The 19,382-nt window shown below is 36.0% G+C and overlaps 1 protein-coding gene across 2 annotated transcripts; it reads left to right on the forward strand.

Annotated features, from left to right (window-relative positions):
• Positions 1 to 569: 569 nt before the first annotated feature.
• Positions 570 to 18,306, forward strand: acer1 (alkaline ceramidase 1). Of its 2 annotated transcripts, none has more exons than XM_020933337.2 (7): positions 570 to 656; positions 5,536 to 5,648; positions 6,166 to 6,280; positions 8,261 to 8,399; positions 10,869 to 11,006; positions 12,872 to 13,009; positions 14,367 to 18,306. In XM_020933337.2, the coding sequence occupies exons 1-7, from the start codon at positions 578 to 580 to the stop codon at positions 14,542 to 14,544; spliced, it is 900 nt and encodes a 299-aa protein (XP_020788996.2). In that variant the 5' UTR covers positions 570 to 577; the 3' UTR covers positions 14,545 to 18,306. The 2 variants fall into 2 exon arrangements, with proteins under 2 accessions (XP_020788996.2, XP_055020958.1); XM_055164983.1 differs by lacking the exon at positions 14,367 to 18,306 and adding an exon at positions 13,571 to 14,330.
• Positions 18,307 to 19,382: the final 1,076 nt, after the last annotated feature.

Raw genomic sequence — 19,382 nt, forward strand, 5'->3', positions numbered from 1 at the left:
GCCAACCTGCAGATCAGACAAACCAACTTATTAAAGCCATTCTGAAAATAGCCTGGATTTCCCCTTGGGGATCAATAAAGTGCCATCTATCTATCTATCTATCTATCTATCTATCTATCTATCTATCTATCTATCTATCTATCTATCTATCTGTCTATCTGTCTGTCTGTCTGTCTGTGTCTATCTGTCTATCGACCAAGATGCTATTTTCTTTTTTAATTCTTCCTTTTCTCATTAAGACAGTGTTCTGTAAATAAATACTTGGCTACTACGTTTAATTTGAATTCTTTATATTTAATTCAAACAAACTTGAATATGTCCCTTAAACCTGCCTCTTCTCCGAAAAGAGCATCATTGTTTCTCTCCCAGGGAAAAAAAAAAAAAAAACCGTGACTTCCAGATAGAGAGAGAACGCGCGCTCTGTTGGAGATGACGCTTTGTGTGAAAACGTAAAACCATTCATCATCATTCATGTCATGTGTTTGTGACACCTGAATGACACTGTTTGTTGTTGTTGTTGTTGTTTTTGTACGTGCCTCCTCGTGCTCCAGCGTGCTCTGACCCCGCCCCTCTTTAAATGCGCTGCACCTGTCGCGTTCCACCTGTCATTCGGACCGGAGGAGCGGCAGGAGCGGCTGAAGGAGCGCTCATGGGAGGTAAGCACCGGATCATTACTCACACAAACTTTTATTACACTTTTTAACTGTCAGACATTTTAAGATTTCAAAGTAGAACCTGGATTACAAGTATTTATTCTGTGAAAGAGTAGCACGTAACGTAAACGTAACCAATGAACGTAGCATAGCCTAATATTGTTACTATGTTATTACTTTTTTAGTAGCGTCTTAGCATATTTAGAATCTTAAATTGTGTGACAAGATGTCACTATTTACTCGGGGCAGTCCCAGTTTTGAGTCCTATGTCTCCTGTCCCAGCAGATTTATCCCAAACCACTGATTTGTCCCAGTTTTATAGAAAAAAAAAAGTCCCTGCCCTGGTGTCACTATTTTTGACCAAAAGCTAACATCTGAATCTTGAATTAAGAGTGTTTTATGGTGTTTTATGGTTTGAGGAAATTTCTCTTGACAAGTAAAATTATCTACCAATATAACAAGACTTTTAGTACTTAAAATATGAAAATACATCTTGCTACAGTTAAAATCAGAAAAACAGCAACTCTTCACACTTAAAATAAGAAATTACAAGTAAAATGCTCTTAATTGAAGTAATTTTAACTTACACAGGTATTGCATTTTGAAGTATTGATCTAAACCAGGACTAAACTAAGATTAAATCAGGACTGCATCAGGTCTAAACCAGGACTAAAACAGGACTGTCACAATTTTTGACTGAGCTGATCCCTGCCAACACTAAGGAGGAGCATAAACTATCATTTGTTTAGCCAAAATACAGAAATCCATGTTTGCAAATGACCATGAAGCAAAAAAGTGCAGCAACAGAAGTCTTATGGCTGATACGACAATGCACAATCTTACACAGTCTGATACAACAATGCTCTTTTCACAATTTTATTTATACCAAGCGTCCCAACCGGGTGTGAATTTTGAAAATCTGGTCACCCTAATCTTTAACACACAACGTAAAGGAATATAAATGATTGAATAGCTTTTTTTCCTCAATAGATTGCATGACCACAAAGCCAAAACTGTGAGCTCTTCATTCATTCATTCATAATTTCAATGCATATGATGATCATTTTTAAAAAGATACTGATACTGAAAATAAAATCACACAAAGAGGAACGAACTGAACTTTCCAGAGAAGTTTTTGAATCGTTTTGATCCATATCAGATTGAGTGTAAGGCCACATAGTAACCCTGAAGAAACTACTATTATTCTAAGTTGAAAATGACATTCTGTATTTGTATTTGGTCTGAAAAATCTTTTAAACTGATAATTGTAGTATAAAAGTGTCAAGTATCAAGCCTTTTCCTTAGTATCAAGCTTGAAGTTTTTATCTTGCCAGTAGCAGTGGTAATAATAATGTGGCTATTATAATGTAGTTGACCAGAGGCTATATATTTGCTATTCATTTCCATCATGTGATTTAAGGTGTGGTTCATATTTGTGGTTTGGTCATGTTCTAGACCTGGTTTATTCCTGGTCTACACTTGGTTCAGTTCCTGGTTTAGGTAATGTTTAGCCCCAAATTTGATGTAGTGATTGTAGAAGAGAAAGGTAAGACGACATGGGGATATTAAAGAAACTGCTGCTATTTTCAGTAAAAAAAAAATTACATTATATCATCTTAAAAAATTGTTTTATTTTCAAAGTCAGTGATTAGCAACTCTACTGTCTCTACTCTACTGTTGGCTACTTATTTATTGTTTATTTATTATCATTTGATTCAGGGTGCTTTTACACTTGCCTGGTTCTAGTGAAGATTTCGATCAGGTCCTGTTCTGGTCCTGGTTTAGTTCCAGTTTAGTCTCAGTTTTGTTTTGTACCTTAAATCTATCATCAAATCGGAAGAACTAGAGTTAAGACCATGTGATAATAAAAAAAAAAACGTTATTACATTATTTGTTATTGGGCCCTGTTTGAGTCCTAGTGAAGATCTGATTTGGTCCAGTTTTAGTCCTGGTTTAGTTCCTGGTTTAGTTCCAGTTTAGTCTCGCACCTTGAATCTATATCTGAAGAACTAGAGTTAAGACCATGTGATAATATTAAAAAAAAAACATTATTACATTATTTATTATTAGACCCTGACGATTTGGTTTGGTCCAGTTCTAGTTCCAGTTCTAGAGACATCAGGACTAGGCCTAGTGCCTCCACTCAGTTTAATTTCTCTCCAGCGACTAGGTCAGGAATCGGAATACACTAGATGGTTTGCAAGAACTCTCGTTGTAGACTGCGCACCGGCCAATCAGTGAAGAGCTGTGAAGCCATGATGTCAAACTCAAGCTCCTGTCTGGGTCCCTTTTGTGGTACAGCACAACAGTAAACAAAACAATCGAGATGTATGTAGACGAAGACAAACATTCTGTGTTGGCAACGATTCCCGAGATCGAGGATTTAAAGCTGGAACAAAGAGAATGTTTGGTGAATTTTATCAAGGGGAAAGAGGTTATTGCCCTTCTTCCTACAGGATTTGGCACATTACATACGTCACAACCAAATAGCAGTGATTGGTTAAATAAAAAAAAGTACCCGCATACCGTGGAGCGAACGAATCCTAATGCTGCGAGGTCAGACGGTTTCCACAAAATGAAACCGGCTGATGAATCAGGCTAGATCTAATCCTGGCTTAGTTCCTGATTTACTGTTGATTGATTGAATGTCAACACTTTAAAGTTATATCAGTATTAATGTAAGGCACATGGGGATATTAAAGAAACTTGAGTTGTTGATAATTATATTCTATTGACTCTTTAATTGTCAGTATTTTCCTGTATTACATCAGTATTTTCTCGTAGTATATCCTTTTGTTATCAAGATAAAGTTTGTTTATCATGCAACCCTTTTTTTATTAAAGACAATAGAATATAAATAAAACTAAATACAAAAATGAACATGAAAACAAGACTCAAAAACATAAAATAAAACCTAAAACAAACTCTAACTCACCCCTTAACCCAAACACACACACAAATTTATAAGTAAATAAAAATAAAAGTGATGTAGTAGTCCAGCGTAACCATACTGCTCAGCTTTCACCATCATCTTTACATCATCATCGTTTACTATTTACTACAGTCTTAAAGCATAATTAAAAGTTTTTTTCTAGATAACTATAAGCTACTTATTGACAGTGCAACCTGTGTTATAAACTAATAGTAATGTATGGAAGTTATTTATTAAACTGCAATGACATATCAAACAATTAAAAATAAAGAATATCAGAGTTTAACCAAATGTCCTCTCTGAAGCGTACATCTCTATCAGCTAAAACACCAGTGTAAGATAAGGTGTTCAGTTGGGCTTTTGCGTGTCGTTAGACCACAGATCAGTGAGCGAAGTGTCCCTCTCATGGGCTCCAGGTGCATTACAAAGATAAGCTCCATTTGAATAAACTTTCACAACATACAACAGACATCCAGCAGAGGGAGTGGGTTCTGATTTTCATAAGAGGTTTGCATGATTCTGCTCTTCCCTTGTATAATAATGAAGCACCTGTTATAAAAAAAGAGAGTACTGTTAAAAAATAGAGCTGCACCATATTTGGAAACGATTGCACATGTGGCTAAAAAGTTCTGCGTTGTGACTTTAATAGAATCAGAAACATGGGTAATAAAATGTACTTTGTGCTACATTTCAAATGTATGAAAAGTGCTATACAAATAAAGTTTGATTGATTGATTGATTGATTGAAAATGTGTTCTGATTCTATGGCTGTTAGAGATCCAACACGACTAGATCCAACTTTTTAGAACTTTTTAGAACTTTTTGGCTCTTTTTTTTTTTTTTTTTTACACTATTTCTTATTATGAGCGGGCTTGCATTTTCATAAACCTGCTGACTCTTACTTTGACCACAGTTTCTAGTAGAAATTGATGTTCCACTGTTTGGTAGAAACTTTATGTAGTGTTTCTTTAAATCAAGGGTCTCTAACCTTTTTCTTCCAATGAGCTACCTTTACAAAAAGAAATGAATATGACTAATTCTTATTGGTTGCAAGATCTAATTTTAGTGGGAAACAGTTAGATAATATAAACCTTTATCCATTTATTAGTGCACAAAGCGTCATCAAAATGATACATACAATAAAATGGTAGTTCATCAAATTTGAGTCATTATATGTTTGATTCAGAAATCCTTTGGCGAGCTCCGTGGAAAGGAGCGGAGGGCTACTGATAGCTCCTGGCCTATGGGTTGGAGACCCCTGCTTTAAAAAACTGCAGTAGTTTTATATGTTTTGATATAATTTCACTTCTATTGAAACTGTAATGGGGATGTCTTTATTGAGACTGTCAAAACAAAAACCTTACATTGACAAAACCAAGATTAAATCAAAGCTTTTTTTTATGATTCAGCAAGTAAATTAGTAATTATAATACACCTTTTCATTTAAAAACACAATTGAATAAATGTTCTTTTAGGTCTGAAAACCTTAGTTTTAGGGTGTTATATTTAGTTTCTTGAGATATTGATTATTGCATTACCAATATTGTATTGTACTCATTTCATAGTTAATGCTTGCTACAGATAAAGTGCAAAATATTCTGTTCAGTAACCTAATGATGCTTTCTATTCTGCTTTATGATACAAATTCCAGAAGATTAACAGAATTAAAGCATAATAAAGATAACATTTATAAATGGATAATACAAAAGCTTTGGTTAGACTCCCAGACCCTCCGACTCTCAGAAACGGTCTGCTAGACACTTGTAGACTTGTAGAGATTTTTTTTTGCGTGTGTCACTCTTGTGCTGAGAGTTCTGCTGAAACATCTTTTTTTAAATTTTTGCAATATACAAATCAAAAATCAACAATACCTTTGCAATATCTCGTGTAGCCTTAGTTTAAATCTGAGTTGTATGCCTTGATATATTGATTTAAACCTTTGTGTTTCAGGCATGTACTCAGTTGAGAAAATGGCGGGGGTCTTTTCGTACCAAAGTTCAGACATCGACTGGTGCGAAGACAACTATCAACATTCAGAGAACGTCGTAGAGTTTTTCAATACGGTGAGATTAAAGACCTAAAAGTTCACTCATTATTGAGAATTATTTTAACAGTGAGAGGTACTATGTAACTTTTCTGGTTCGAGATCCATTACCTGCTTGTTTCTATGGTGATGGTATTGGTTTGCCTAGAATGTACCACAGTATAGCATTAACTTAACGCATATTCTATTATACATAATACAATATTTTTGCAGCCTTATCATGAGGGTTGAGCGTGGCCTCTCCACAGATTTGATTTGTAACATGGTCTGGTAGAGATAGATAAGTTTAATGTTGTACTGTGGAACATTTGTGACAAAGCAATAACATCTCCATGGAGACAAATAGGATGTGTGTTTCTTTCAAAAACAGTAAACCCTCTAATGAGCACAAAGGGCGTAAAAAGCTTAAAAATGTAGAATGTTATAAAAGTGAAATGTTGCAAAAAACTGATTAGATTTTTCAGTTTGATATTTGGTTTAAAAATACAAATTTCAAAACATAGTTCGGAATAAATCTTTCTTTTGTGTTTTTACAGGTGAGCAGTTTCTTCTTCTTCATCGTATCTCCCATCATGCTCTACCTGCTGCATCCTTACGCCAAAGAGAGGAACCTCGCTGTGCACATGGTCTGGGTCATGATGATATTTGTAGGTGAGGACTTCACGTTAACTCGAAATAACAAAGAACCCATATTACTTCATTTTCTCATCTGTTATAATGCTGTTTCCTCATCACAAACATACCTGGAAATGTGTTTTGTTTCATTCACACATGTTTAACACACAAACCCTGCAGATTTATTTAAGCTGAGTTCTTCTCTAAAACTGAAATACTCTACTCCACCTTGTGCTCCAATGTGTTTTTAAACTCCATACACCTGGAATTCCAATTTCTACTGAATGAAAGGTAAAAGCTAAGAGCTATTAACTTGAAAATTACCTCTTCATAGAAAGTGAGACAAAGCCTGCACACTTACTCGCAAACTGCTTTTAATGAATGACAACGTTTCCATCAGTGGATCTTATTTGGACCAGACGAAGATCCACTGATCGAAACGTCATTCATTAAAAGCAGTTTGGGAGTAAGTGTGCAGGCTTGTCTCACTTTCTGTGTTTACTGTAGTCGCCTGGCACCAGTGATGTGCGTATACCTATACCTTTTATGAAACTACCGCTTCATAACATCACAAGGTGGAACAGAACATTTTGTCTCTTCCTGCACAGATACAGATTTACAACAAAAACAATGAATGCTCAGTGTAAAGGTGCACTAAGTAACTTTTTGTGTTTATATGGTATCTGTCTTGCTTTGTTCAATACTAAAAATGACATTGAAATCATACATTCTTACCATGAGAGGGCTTTATTAAATCACTGCTACTGTTACTTACAGTTACAAAACTATCTTTTAGCTCTTAGTCACCAATAAAAAAAAACTAAAACAAAGTAAACTAAACAGCTTTACAAAACTAAAACAGCTTTACAGCAGAAATTCAATAAAAAAACTAAAAAATGCTAAAATAGAGACTTGGTAAATACATCATTAGTTATATTATCTGTCAAAATGAAAAGAGGGATGGCCTTTGTAAATGAGGAAGGACCATTTTGAAAGAGTAAATACTGGTTTAGAAATACCTTGACCTGCACCTTTCAGACATACAGTATTTGCACAGACTGATCACATGACCAAGAGAGAAGTTTAAGAACAGAGACCAAAAGCAGCCAACGGCAAACAAAAAATCTGCTTCTGGGTTCATAATGTTCACAATTCTGGGTTCATAATGTAACCTTTTGTGGTAGAGAGTATACTATTTGCTTGTCTCCATGAAGATGCTTTACATGTGTCATTTTTTATTCAATTGTATTTGTTGAGACTACCTTGAAAACTGCATTTCTTACCACCCCTCCACAGATCTGACTCACAATGTAACACACTTGTCTCCATGGAAACCTGTCTCCATACTGTAGACCATTCTGGGCAAAGCAATAACATAGGAATAGAGACCTATTCACTTTCACGATTAATTACTACAATTTACCACCTATGACCACCTCTCCACAGATCTGACCTGTAACTTGGCTTGGTAGCGTCATCATGCTTGTTTCCATAGAGCTATACAAGTTTAATGCCATACTGTGGAACATTCTAGGCAAAGCAAAAACATCTCCTTGTTGTGTAACTTTGTAAACTTGTAAGGTGAAGAGTGCACTATTTTTGGAGATGTTATTTCTTTGCCGAGAATGTTCCACAGTAGGGCATTAAACACATCTCTCTTGTACTGGTTCAGTTACCGTACTGGTGTTTTATAGTTCAAAAATACCTAAAAAAAAACAAAAACATGAATTCTTACCATGTGCAGGCTTTCTTCTCCATAGATCTGATCATTAACCTGTCTCCTTTGTGATTACCAAGTTTATTTGCTTATACTGTGTAATAATCAAGGCAAAAATAGTATTATCTCCATAGAGACAAGCAAGTGGCCACCATAAAAATTACACAGTCACTATGATTTACTATGGCCAATTTACAGTGACTAATGACCTACTCAAATAACCTCCTGTGTAGTCAACCAACATTTTCTTAATCCACGCGTTTTGCATATTTCTGATTTATTGTGCTTTCTTCCTCTAGGCCTGTTTTCTGCATATTTCCACATGACCCTGAGTTTTGTGGGTCAAATGCTCGATGAGTTGTCCATTCTGTGGGTGATCGCCGTGGGTTACTCTCTCTGGTTTCCTCGTAAACTCTTCCCGTCATTCATAAAAGACAGGTGAGGTGACCCTGCCCAGTGTGACTCATTCAAATGTGTGTACAGTAAAGACACAGTCAGGAATAAGGTTAGATGTAGATCAAAACTAGATACTCATTTGAACAAGTCTTGATAGTAAAAATATTTCTCAAAGTGTTGGTGAGTTGTTGTTGATGTTTTTTTGTTCCTTTGTAACAGAGAAGACAGTGGGCCATTCATGAATGTTTTCTTACATAAATGTAACAACAAAAATGTATTATAAGTTCATGATCATGTTTCATATAAAAATAAGACATGTTATGTGTAAAGGTGGCCAAAATGTATCATATTTGGAACATTTGAAACCAAAATATGGATAGAGTCAGGTTTAAATGTCTCAAATATATATATGTTATATGAGATACAAAAAAACTACAGGAAAGTGGAGCAAGGTGACCAGACGTCACTATTTACCCGGAACAGTCCTAGTTTTGAGCCCTGTGTCCCCTGTCCCAGCAGATTCATCCAAAACCAGTGATTTGTCCCAGTTTTATACAAGAAATGTCCCATTTGTCCCTGTTTTTGACCAATTTAATACCTGCCAATAGTAAAGAGAGGCATAAATTATTTGTCAAGGTAAAATAAAAAAAATGTGCTTGAAAACGACCATGAAGTGAAAAAATGCAGCAACAAACATGTCTTAGATTTTATACTGACCCACAAATGAGTCAAGAACAGACAATATTACACACTCTTTTCACAATTTTATTTATACCAAACATCCTAACCTGGGTGTGTCCCAGTTTTTAATTTTGAAATCTGGTCACCCTAACTTAAATTAGGCTTTTAATCTGAGTTTTATTTTAACACAATCTGACCAGAAAGAGTTGCCTTACATTGTGACATTGTGTCATCATCGGAAGTGTTGAACATTCCACCTATAGACACACATGCAAAACACCCCCAATGTGATGTCAGGTGAACTTATCTTACAAGACAAAAAAAGCCCTTTCTAAGCCATGACAGTGTAACTTAAGCCTTGTACAACAGCAGAGCCTGTCCACCTGCTTTGCTTCACTCATTGTCCCGTAGACACAGAACGGAGCGGCTCTCATCACCTTAATGCGTGGCAAGAGATTAGCTCCCGCCACATCTCCAGGTTAATATTTAAAGAGGCGGGGGTATGATGGATGACATGAGTGTCTGAAGTCTTAAAGAACAAACAGTTTGACACACAAGTAACTGTGCAGTGCAGTATGTGCAGTATGAGTAAATACACAAAATACTTTCACATTAAAGGTAAATGAAGTATGAATGAATGCAAAAGTATATTTATTGAATGTGTTAAGACCCTGTGCCAAGGCCGCCACAAAAAGAAGGAGGCCAGAGGTTGGATTTTAAAATAAAATATATTTTTATAGTAAACCACAAACAAAACATACAGTTTCTGCCTTTGCCTTATTTTTGCTCATGATACAAAGACAGAGCACAGGAACTGACAAATAAGGGTCAAAGGTCAATTTTGTGCTCAATATTTTTCACAATATTTCTTCATATGATAAACGAGGCCTCAAATGCAAACAAAATGAACCAATTTTTGACCAAACGTTATGTTACGGTGTTCTGTCTTTGTAGGGCAGCATTGGTGTTGATACTTTGCAGTTACATCATGGTGGGGTGTTTCTACATGTATGTCTATGGCGGAATGTTCAGCACTTACCATGGTGACGCAATGCACACATTAGCAAACATGAGCCTGATAAGTTTTAAGACAACACAATTTCTGGAGCCTGTGATCAATATGACTGTTCACCTGTTTAGGTGTTTGATTTTCAACCAAGAAGGTGAGAGTGACTCAGATTGTGTTCAAACAAAGATCAGATTAAAGTCTTAAAGTCTTTAAGTTTAAAGATTAAAGTTAACTTGAGTAACAGAGCTTCAGACTGAGCCGTGCCTCTAGTTAACATAAAACCTCAAGGGAATGTTGACATCAGCTGCAAAGTGTCAGTTGAAAAAAATCTGCTTCCATCTCTATCTGGACACGTCAGAATCTATGGTGCTGTTTATCTGTCAAGTTGCAGATTTGTTGTCCGGGTTTATGGTTCATATCTCTGTAATTACTCGACCTACCCACATGAAACCAAAACTGGCACAAACTTATCATTGTTTACTAGGGATTGACTCAACAAATCTCATGGCTTAAAGTCCTTTCAATTGACAACAATCAAGTCTTTGAAGTTGAATAGTGGTTCCACCGTTTGAAGCTATTGTTAAAAAAATAATTGTACTTTTGTTTATTTTTACTGACAGAGAAGATGTTGAACTTTGTGCCAGTTTTTTTTTTTTTTTTTGATGTGGATAGGCCCAGGAATTACAGAGATATGAACCACTAATCATATTCCACCGTAGAATTCAGACCTGTCCTCCAGCTCAACTTTAAGCTATAGAGATTCGACATTGTTGTGATGTGACAATTTGCTTTCTTATCTCTCCCTGTCCTCTCCTCCTCAGGTCCACCTTCTCTAAACTGGTGCTGATCATGACAGTTATCACGTCTCTGGTGTCTTTTGTCAAACCCACGGCCAACGCTTACGCCCTCAACTGTTTCGGGCTGCACTTCCTCTACACTCTGACCATAGAGATGAGATGGTACCAGCGTTTACACTCTTATATTCATGCTTTTATTTGCAAAGTGATTATACTGATGACCGGTGATTCTCAACTTTCACTGCTTTCCTGTCATCACTTGCATTGATATGGTTTAAACATTACAACAAATAGTTTTTAATAGTTAGTTTAATACATTTTGACCTAACATTAATCTCAAATAACAACCATTTGGAGTTGCTGAACATGGTCTAGAACAGTGTTTCCCAAACTTTTAAAAGTCATAAACCTTCGTGACCCGAGTCAATAGACATTATTCGTAAATCACAAAATAAAGGTGGATTTGACCATTATTTAACATTAATGAGGATATTTTATTGTTGACTCTGATCAATTAGTATTACTCAAGTTTAAAACAATGAAAGACAGTCACTGAAGCAGCAATAAAAGGATCCATAAGTCGCCTATTTGGACATTAAAGAGCACATTTCTTTTTCTTTTCAACATTCAGTTGAACCAGCAATAATGGAACAAAATAGTCAATAAAATATTTACAAAAAGATTAGAAATTATACAAAACATGTCTTAACATTTCAACATCTGTAATGAGATAGGTGGGTCTGTCTAAGTTTTTCTAGCGTGTTCCAGTCTGGGGTGCAGGAGGAGAGCACAGCAGCATATCAGGAGCAGCATTCAGTCGGTTTCTGTGCTTTGACTTAATTTTTGTGAGCACAGAAAATCAAATGTGTCAGAAGTGTATATTGCAGATCTACATGCAGATCATGACAAGGCGACCCCAAAAAAATTGTGAGCCAGGCTTTAGGAAACAATGGTTTAAAGGCCTTGAAGGTGCAGCGTGTAGTTTCATTCTGCCTTAACTTGTGTATATTTTCTGCTTGTTATTTACATTGGGAGCACAATGAGTCAGTGATATATAACATCTGTATGTAAAATCACCTTCACATTGTACTATTCAAATTTGCCATCTGCACAGATCAAGATTGTTTTCAGTGTAATAGTCATTTAATCTGTTTATAGAACGTTTAGTGGGTTAGCTAATGTGTTGACAGTAATTTTGCTTTCAAAATATCTTAATGATTCTAGTGAAGGTGTCTGGAGTATGGAGTGGAACACACTGGAGCACTTTTTGCATTTTCACATTACATCACAAGGTGGAACAGAGAAGATCTCAGCTAAATATGGAGGATTTGTGTTTTAGATAGGGATGTAACAATAACCAAAATATCGTGTATCGTATCATCAATAATATCGTGGACCATCACAATATATTGAATTACAAAGTCTCTATGCTTAAATTAAGAGTTATAGTGCAGCAGTAGCTAAAAAAAAAAAAGTGGGAACTACATAGACCATGATCCTTTGGTCCATTTCAGTGTAGACTACGAAAAGAAATAACATTTTTAAGTCTTAAATTGAGTCTTGTCAAGGCATTTCAAGAGGAAAAAGTAGCTTATTAACAATTTTTTTAGCCACCACAAAATATTGCAATAAATATCGTACCGTGAGATGTATATCATGAAAATATCGTGCCGAGAGACTTGGATATTGTTACATCCTTAATCGTGAGCCTCCCAGCCCCCACCATATCATGAGCTTTCCCATGATATCGCAATAAATATCATACTGTGAGGTTCATACCATGACAATATCGTATCGTGAGACTTGGATATCGTTACACCCCTAGTGTTAATCCTAGTGTTACACCCCACAAGTCCAGCTATGTTTTTGATTAGAAAACAACACTATAACATAGATCAGAAAATTGCATAATATGAGCACTTTATTTGCACATTATTATGACAACCAATGTATGACAGCCAGAGTTTTATTTTCCACCAGACAGTACAGAGACTCTGCCCTTGATCTAACCCTGTGTGTGTTTCCAGCTGCACAGATCAGAGGGCCCTGCGTCTGGCCAAACTCTCTGTGGGGCTCTGGGTTTTGGCCATCTCCTGTTGGATCAGCGACAGGTTCGGCTGCAGCTTCTGGCAAAAGATGAACTTCTGTTACCTGCACAGTCTCTGGTAAAGATGCTGTATTCTGTGTAACTGATTTGAACTAACTGCTCACTACAGATAAAAACAGTATGCAAATCATTTTTTTCATTTCATATCTCATAAGTGGATATGTGCAATATAACCCATTCATCCATTTTCTTCTGCTTATCTGGGGTCAGGTAGTGGTGTAATATAACCATAAAAAGTAATTGGGAGTTGATGTCTGCAGGGTTATTATTTATATCATGATTTAGTGCGTATTTCTTTGATACAGCTCTATGCTCTAACACAGACATTTGACTCCACCCACTTCTACTCTTCAGAGCTTCTGTCCTGCTCTGAGTGAGTGACAGATGGATTTAACCAATCACAGCAAAGTCTGAGATGCCAGAATATGTAGATTTGATAATTTTAATTGTAATTCATCTGTTTTACCTGGGCTCAGACTGTACACGGTGACTATTCTCTATAATTACAAGTATGAAGAGGAACTGCAACTGCGTCGGGTGCAGTCTGAGGGCCTGTTTACACGAGAACGTTTGCGGGTAAAAATGACAAAATATTTGATCAGAAATGCCTTTCGTTTAGATGGTGATGGCGTTTTGGGGCTTAAAAACGCAAAAATCTGAAACCAGCCTCCAGAGTGGAAAAGTTGAATACGCTCCTCCTTAGCCTTTCCGTCTACACTGCCCAAGACGCAAAACTCTGGTTAGATCTACTCACGACGTGTACGCGTTACATACATCACCACCTAGTATCACCACCAAGCTGCCTGGCATGCATACCCAATCCAATTCCACACACTTTTGCGTCACCATATGCACACAGATTTCCTCCAGAAAACGCTCGTCTAAATGCGGAATAAAAAGTGAAGACGCGACGCCACTTTTGCATCTTCTGTTCAGACCGTCGTCATAGAAACGTAGCCTGAGAGAGGTGTCACTGTGTCTGTCCAGGTGCCTTTTAGCCAAGTCTCTCTCCAAAACCACATCTTATCTCAGGGGACTTCCTGGTAAAATAAAGATTGAATAAATAAAAAAGACCAGGGACAGTCAGGGCTGTGCTGTTATTTATTTATTTACTGAATTGAGAGCAGTTATTTCCAATTGTCAGTTATGAGATTTAGTCTTTTTAATCAAGAGGTCTACAGTGAATCCTTTTTGACCATATTGCCCAAGCTACATGTACATGAAGCCTGATAAAACTTAAAATCTTGGGTAACACTCGATAATAACTCCACTTTGATTATATTTCATTGTTAACTTTAATAAAGAATGATCAATGATGTAATGAACAAATAATTGATTAAGAATGATTCAGGATTTGTGTGTACTTCATTTAGTGTTGAGATTATTTTTGTTCTTACCTCTTTTTGTGTTTTCAGGCACATTTTCATCGTGATCGCAGTGGCGTACGGCAGCACTCTCATAGCCTATCTGGACGCTAACAATGAGATCCCGTATTCTCTGCCCGGGCTCCAGTATTGGCCCTGTGACCAGTGGCCCGTGGGTTTACCTCACATCGTGCTCAAAGGCACCACAAAAACACGCAAAAGATGTTAATCATGTTTAAATATGTAAATAACTTTTTCTATAATGAAAACATTTCTATAGCCATGTTTTTATCAATTGTGTTCACGTGACTTCAAAACATTGTAGAATTTTTTTAAGTTAAAATGGAGCTGGCCTGGTCAAAATTCTATGGTGGAATTTGCTGTTTAAGTGTCAGATTGCAGATTTGTTGACCTGGTTTATGGTTCATATCTCTGTAATTACTGGGCCTTTTCACATGAAACAAAAACTGTCAGTATAAATAAACAAAAGTGACATTTTTTTTCACTATACGTTGGTGGTGCTATTATTCAAGCACAAAGATGGAGTGGTGGAAGACACTATTTTGTTATATTGGAGCAAAAAGAAACCCCAAAACCTCAGGATAAAGTATCACATAAAAAAATCTACTGAAGTAAAAGTATTAAAGCACCCCTTTGAAAATGTAAAAACTAAAAATATTTCTAGAAACGTGAACACAACCTATTGGCCTTTGTTACTACAGAAAGTCCAAAAATATCAGTGTTTTTTTAAGATTTTTTAACTTTACATTTGGTCCTAATAGATTTAAAGGTGCACTATGTAACTTTTTGGTTGGGAGTCTATCACCTGCTTGGAGATGTCATTGCTTTACTTGAAATGTTTCAAAGTATGACATTAAAGGTTCTACCTTACATTTATTCAATTACAGGTGGTGTTATACCTCAAAAATAGCTAGAAAAACAGACTGTGAGTGGGGTCGCCTCTCCATAGTTCTGACCTGTAACTTGGTCTGGTTTGGTCTCCATGTTTAATGCCATAGTGTGAAACATTCAAGACAAAGCAATAGCATCTCCATGGAGAAAAGCAGATGACAGGTGACGGCCCTTACACCAGAAAGGTTACACCCTGCACCTTTAAATGAGACCTGTCCTGCTTTCACTCATGATGTCTGTTGCTGACATGACTATAACTCTATTTATTTATTTATTTTATTAATCAAACCTTAATTAATTTATGGATTCATTAGCAGTTACAATGTCAGACCAGCAAAACACGTTTAAACATTCACAATTGCAGAGGAGCTGCAAACGACTATTCTTTGTTTTCAGCTTCTTGTTTATAGGCGCCATTTTGAGGACTTTTCACCATTCAAAAGATTTAGTTTTGAATTCTTAATTGCTATGGTAACAGTGCTAACCCTGAACCCCATAGACATGTTGTGAAATTATATGGAAAAACAAGTAACTAAACTTCTTTTAGGCGAAGATCTGAAAGGTGCACTGTGTAACTTTTTTTCATTTGATTGTCTCCATGGAGATGTTACTGCTTTGCCTGGGATGTTCCACAGTACAGCATTAAACGTCCTCTAACTTCATGACAAGAAGAGAAGCAGGTGACACCACAGGGTTTAGCAATAAAAAACACCTTGCATAAAGACTGTATAGACACGTTTAATGCTATTGCCATACTGTGGAACATTCCAGAAAACGCCATAACATCTCCATGGAGACAAGCAAATGGCTAACAACCACCAGAAAAGTTACATAGTGCACCTGTAAGTCTAAAAAGTAACAAATAATGTAAATAGATATATAGAATAAGAAGAAATCATTGTATAGAAGAGTCCAGTAGCACTTGTGTATTTGCATGTGTAGAACTGAGCTTAGTGACTGTTGACTTTAGAACGACTGACGAACCAAAGCCACTAATGTTAATACAGTTTGTGCCTTTGTTTACACGCACACCAGAAATCTGATCATTATCTGATTTTTGGCTTTGTCAGATAATGAGATAAATCACTTTTAAAGGTCCTATATTACACAAAATTGACTCTTGTGAGCTTTAAACCATGTTGTAATGTTGTTACCTCGTCAAAAACAGACCTGGAGTCAGTGGCGGAGTTAGCAATTTGGGGGGCCCTAGGCGAACTTGAGTTTGGGGCTCTCACTATAATGCACTGTATATTTTTTTGTTTTTTTGTTTGTTTTTTTGGTTTTTTAATATATTTGTTGTCTGTTTTTCCCCATCTAGCCTACTAGATAACCAGAACTGAAAGTAGTTTTATTTTTTTGCTAGTACAATTACATTTTAGTTTACATCCATTACATATGATTATTATTACTTTTCTTATGATTATTGTTTCAAAGTAAACTCCTCTCATTTAATGTCATATTGAGAGAAAGTCAAATTGCTCTGAGGCCTCAGCCATTAGTGGCGCTGAGGGCAAATTGTTTTCAGGTTTCGAGGGCCTAGGCAGCCACCTACGTTTGTCTAATGGTAGCGCCACCTCTCTGCTCTGTTCCACTTTGTGATGTCATGAAGCAGTAATATTCATGTTAACAGCTCCTTTTTACCTTTAGTTCAGTAGAGATGGGCACTTCCAGATCTGAAATCATCCAAATGATTGTAGTGACGGTGGAATTTAAAAACACAATGGAGCACTTCCTGTATTACCACAAGACATCACCAGGTTTTCTGTTTGAAAGAAGAACCCAGCTTAAACAGGCAGGGTTTGTGTGTTAAACATGTGAATGCAATAGAACACAACTCCAGGTCTGTTCTGGATGAAGAAACAGCATTATAACATAGATCAGAAAATAGTGTAATATGAGCTTTTTAAACAGCAACATCTCTTTCTGAAACCTGTTTGTTAACTGTAGGTAAAAAAAAAAAATATTCAGAAATGTACTTTGTCAGATTTCTGGTGTACCCTTTTAGTGGAGGGTCCCCCATCTGCTTGTCTCCGTAGAGATAGTTTTGCTTTCCCTGAAATGTTCCACAGTTTACATTAGGCACATTTATCTCCATGGGTATAAAAGATTTTTGAGCAGTGAAAACAGCTGTAATGAAATATGGATAGGTTCTTTTAATACTATACTGTGAAACATTTCAGGCATAGCAATGACATTTCCATGGACACAAGCAGTTGGTTGGTCCTTCAATGGAAAAGTTACACAATGTAGCTTTAAACACACACCAATATTCAGATTTATTTATTGAGTTATCAGGCCACATTAACATTTCCACTGTACTTGTAGTGCAATGTTATAGGCTAGGTGTTTGTGTGTAGATATTATGATGAATTTTACAGTTTATTCTTAATGACTGTAATTAATACGACCTACTTTAGTATAGGAACACATTTTTATAATCTTGTTACTGACTAATCCGTTAAACGCCCCTGTATTTAAGGTCCCAATATTTGTACTTCTTTGAGAAAATTCACATAGGTTTTGTGTCTGTTCACTCGATTTTTCCTGAAGGATGCACAATAGTCAAAACAATAGATTTCATACAAGGAAGCATGTGGCAGTTAACTGAACAACAGCGCCCTCTTGTGTTCTGTAGAGAGACGTGACTTTAGATAGGTGTCTGATATGTTCCAATACAATACATATTTGACCAAAAAGTGCGTTTGGGTTACAGATTTAATTTTGTTTTTCTTTCCTGATACCTGATTTTGGTCCTGATTTCAACCCAGTCTAGTCGTTACCTAGACTTGGTTTGGTCCTGTTCTAGTCCTGGTTTAGTCCTAGTCTAGTCCTGGTTTAGTTCTGGGTTTAGTCCCAGTTTTGAATATTGTGTGTTTGAATGTGTGAATGCATGTTGCTGATGTTGAATTTAGTTAGATATGCAGTCGTTATATTTAAATTGCTTCCTTATATTGAATTTTCTGTTTAATTTGTTCATCTGTTTTATAATAATATATTTCCATCGGGATTAATAATGTGATATCTATATTAGTATTTTGTAAACTGACATTTACTAAAATAAAAGCATGTTTTTATTTAATTTTGGTTGTGTTTATTGCACTAAAAACAGAAAAACATACATGCTTACTGTGAGTGCACTTGCAGCTCCACAAACCTGACTCTTTTTGGCTGGCCTCCTCCTGCTTGTTTCCATGGAAATATTGTGCCTTTACCTATAATGGCATAAACTGTATCTTATCTCCATATAGAATGCTCCAAAGAATGGTTTTAAATTTCTATACAATCAGAAAGGCTCCACAAAGTTGCACACTGTTGCTTTAAAACACCATTATTCATGATTAACTTAAAACTAATTATCCAATGTGTATTTTCCAAACTTATAGACAGTCCCTGTGCCATTCTTTTTTTTGTATTTCAATGAAGAACGGAAAACAATACAATGGGAAAACAGTTTGTTATTTCATTATTCCGTTTTAGTGTCCAAAAAAAAAAAAAAAAAAAAAAAAAAAAAAACTGGTTTTGACCTCAATTTCCAATATTTAATTTAAAGTTAATCACAAATAACACCAAGTAAAACAGTCTGGTGCCTATTTTAATTTAGATTTTTTAGTCTCTCTGGTTTATTTGCCCTGAAAGCTCTGCTGCAGTGTCAATATTTTTTCATTATAGTTCTATGGCGTCAACTGAACACAGTTTATCGCTTCTTTCCGTTTCTCTTCGTGGAGTTCAACAATGACTTTCTAGGTTGTGAAAATAAACGTGTCGCTATAAAAGAAGACGACACGTTTGTCTACAAAATTACAACGATTTTTCAGGTGAGTCCTTCTAGCAGCAGAACTTCGGGGGCAAATAAAGTAAAAGTAAAAAAAAAGGAAAATATCAAAATTAAAAAATAGACACTGAGATTTGATTGGTGTTATTTGAAATAAGCTTCAAATATTTGAAATAGAGGCCGAAATCTGTTTTGCTTGACACTAAAGCAGAAAAATGAAATAAACAGTTTTCCCATTTTATTGTTTTTCATTCTTAATCGAAATTCAAAAGAACAAATAGTACACGGACCATATACTTCATCACTATATTCAGATCTCTACACACTGTGAAAAATTGAAATACCTTTTGTTAAAACAGCCAAACTTTGAATGTGCATTATTG

Source organism: Boleophthalmus pectinirostris, unplaced genomic scaffold (genome assembly GCF_026225935.1).
Source record: "Boleophthalmus pectinirostris isolate CB_2022bp ecotype Guang Dong unplaced genomic scaffold, ASM2622593v1 HiC_scaffold_7, whole genome shotgun sequence".
Taxonomy (NCBI): domain Eukaryota; kingdom Metazoa; phylum Chordata; class Actinopteri; order Gobiiformes; family Gobiidae; genus Boleophthalmus; species Boleophthalmus pectinirostris.

Bases quoted from the DNA above. Each gene is read 5' to 3' on its own strand.
- acer1 (XM_020933337.2), top strand. From the start codon at position 578: ATGCGCTGCACCTGTCGCGTTCCACCTGTCATTCGGACCGGAGGAGCG. The intron at 657-5,535 runs GTAAGCACCGGA...TTTGTGTTTCAG, and splicing joins TGAAGGAGCGCTCATGGGAG to GCATGTACTCAGTTGAGAAA. The intron at 8,400-10,868 runs GTGAGGTGACCC...TCTCCTCCTCAG, and splicing joins CCGTCATTCATAAAAGACAG to GTCCACCTTCTCTAAACTGG.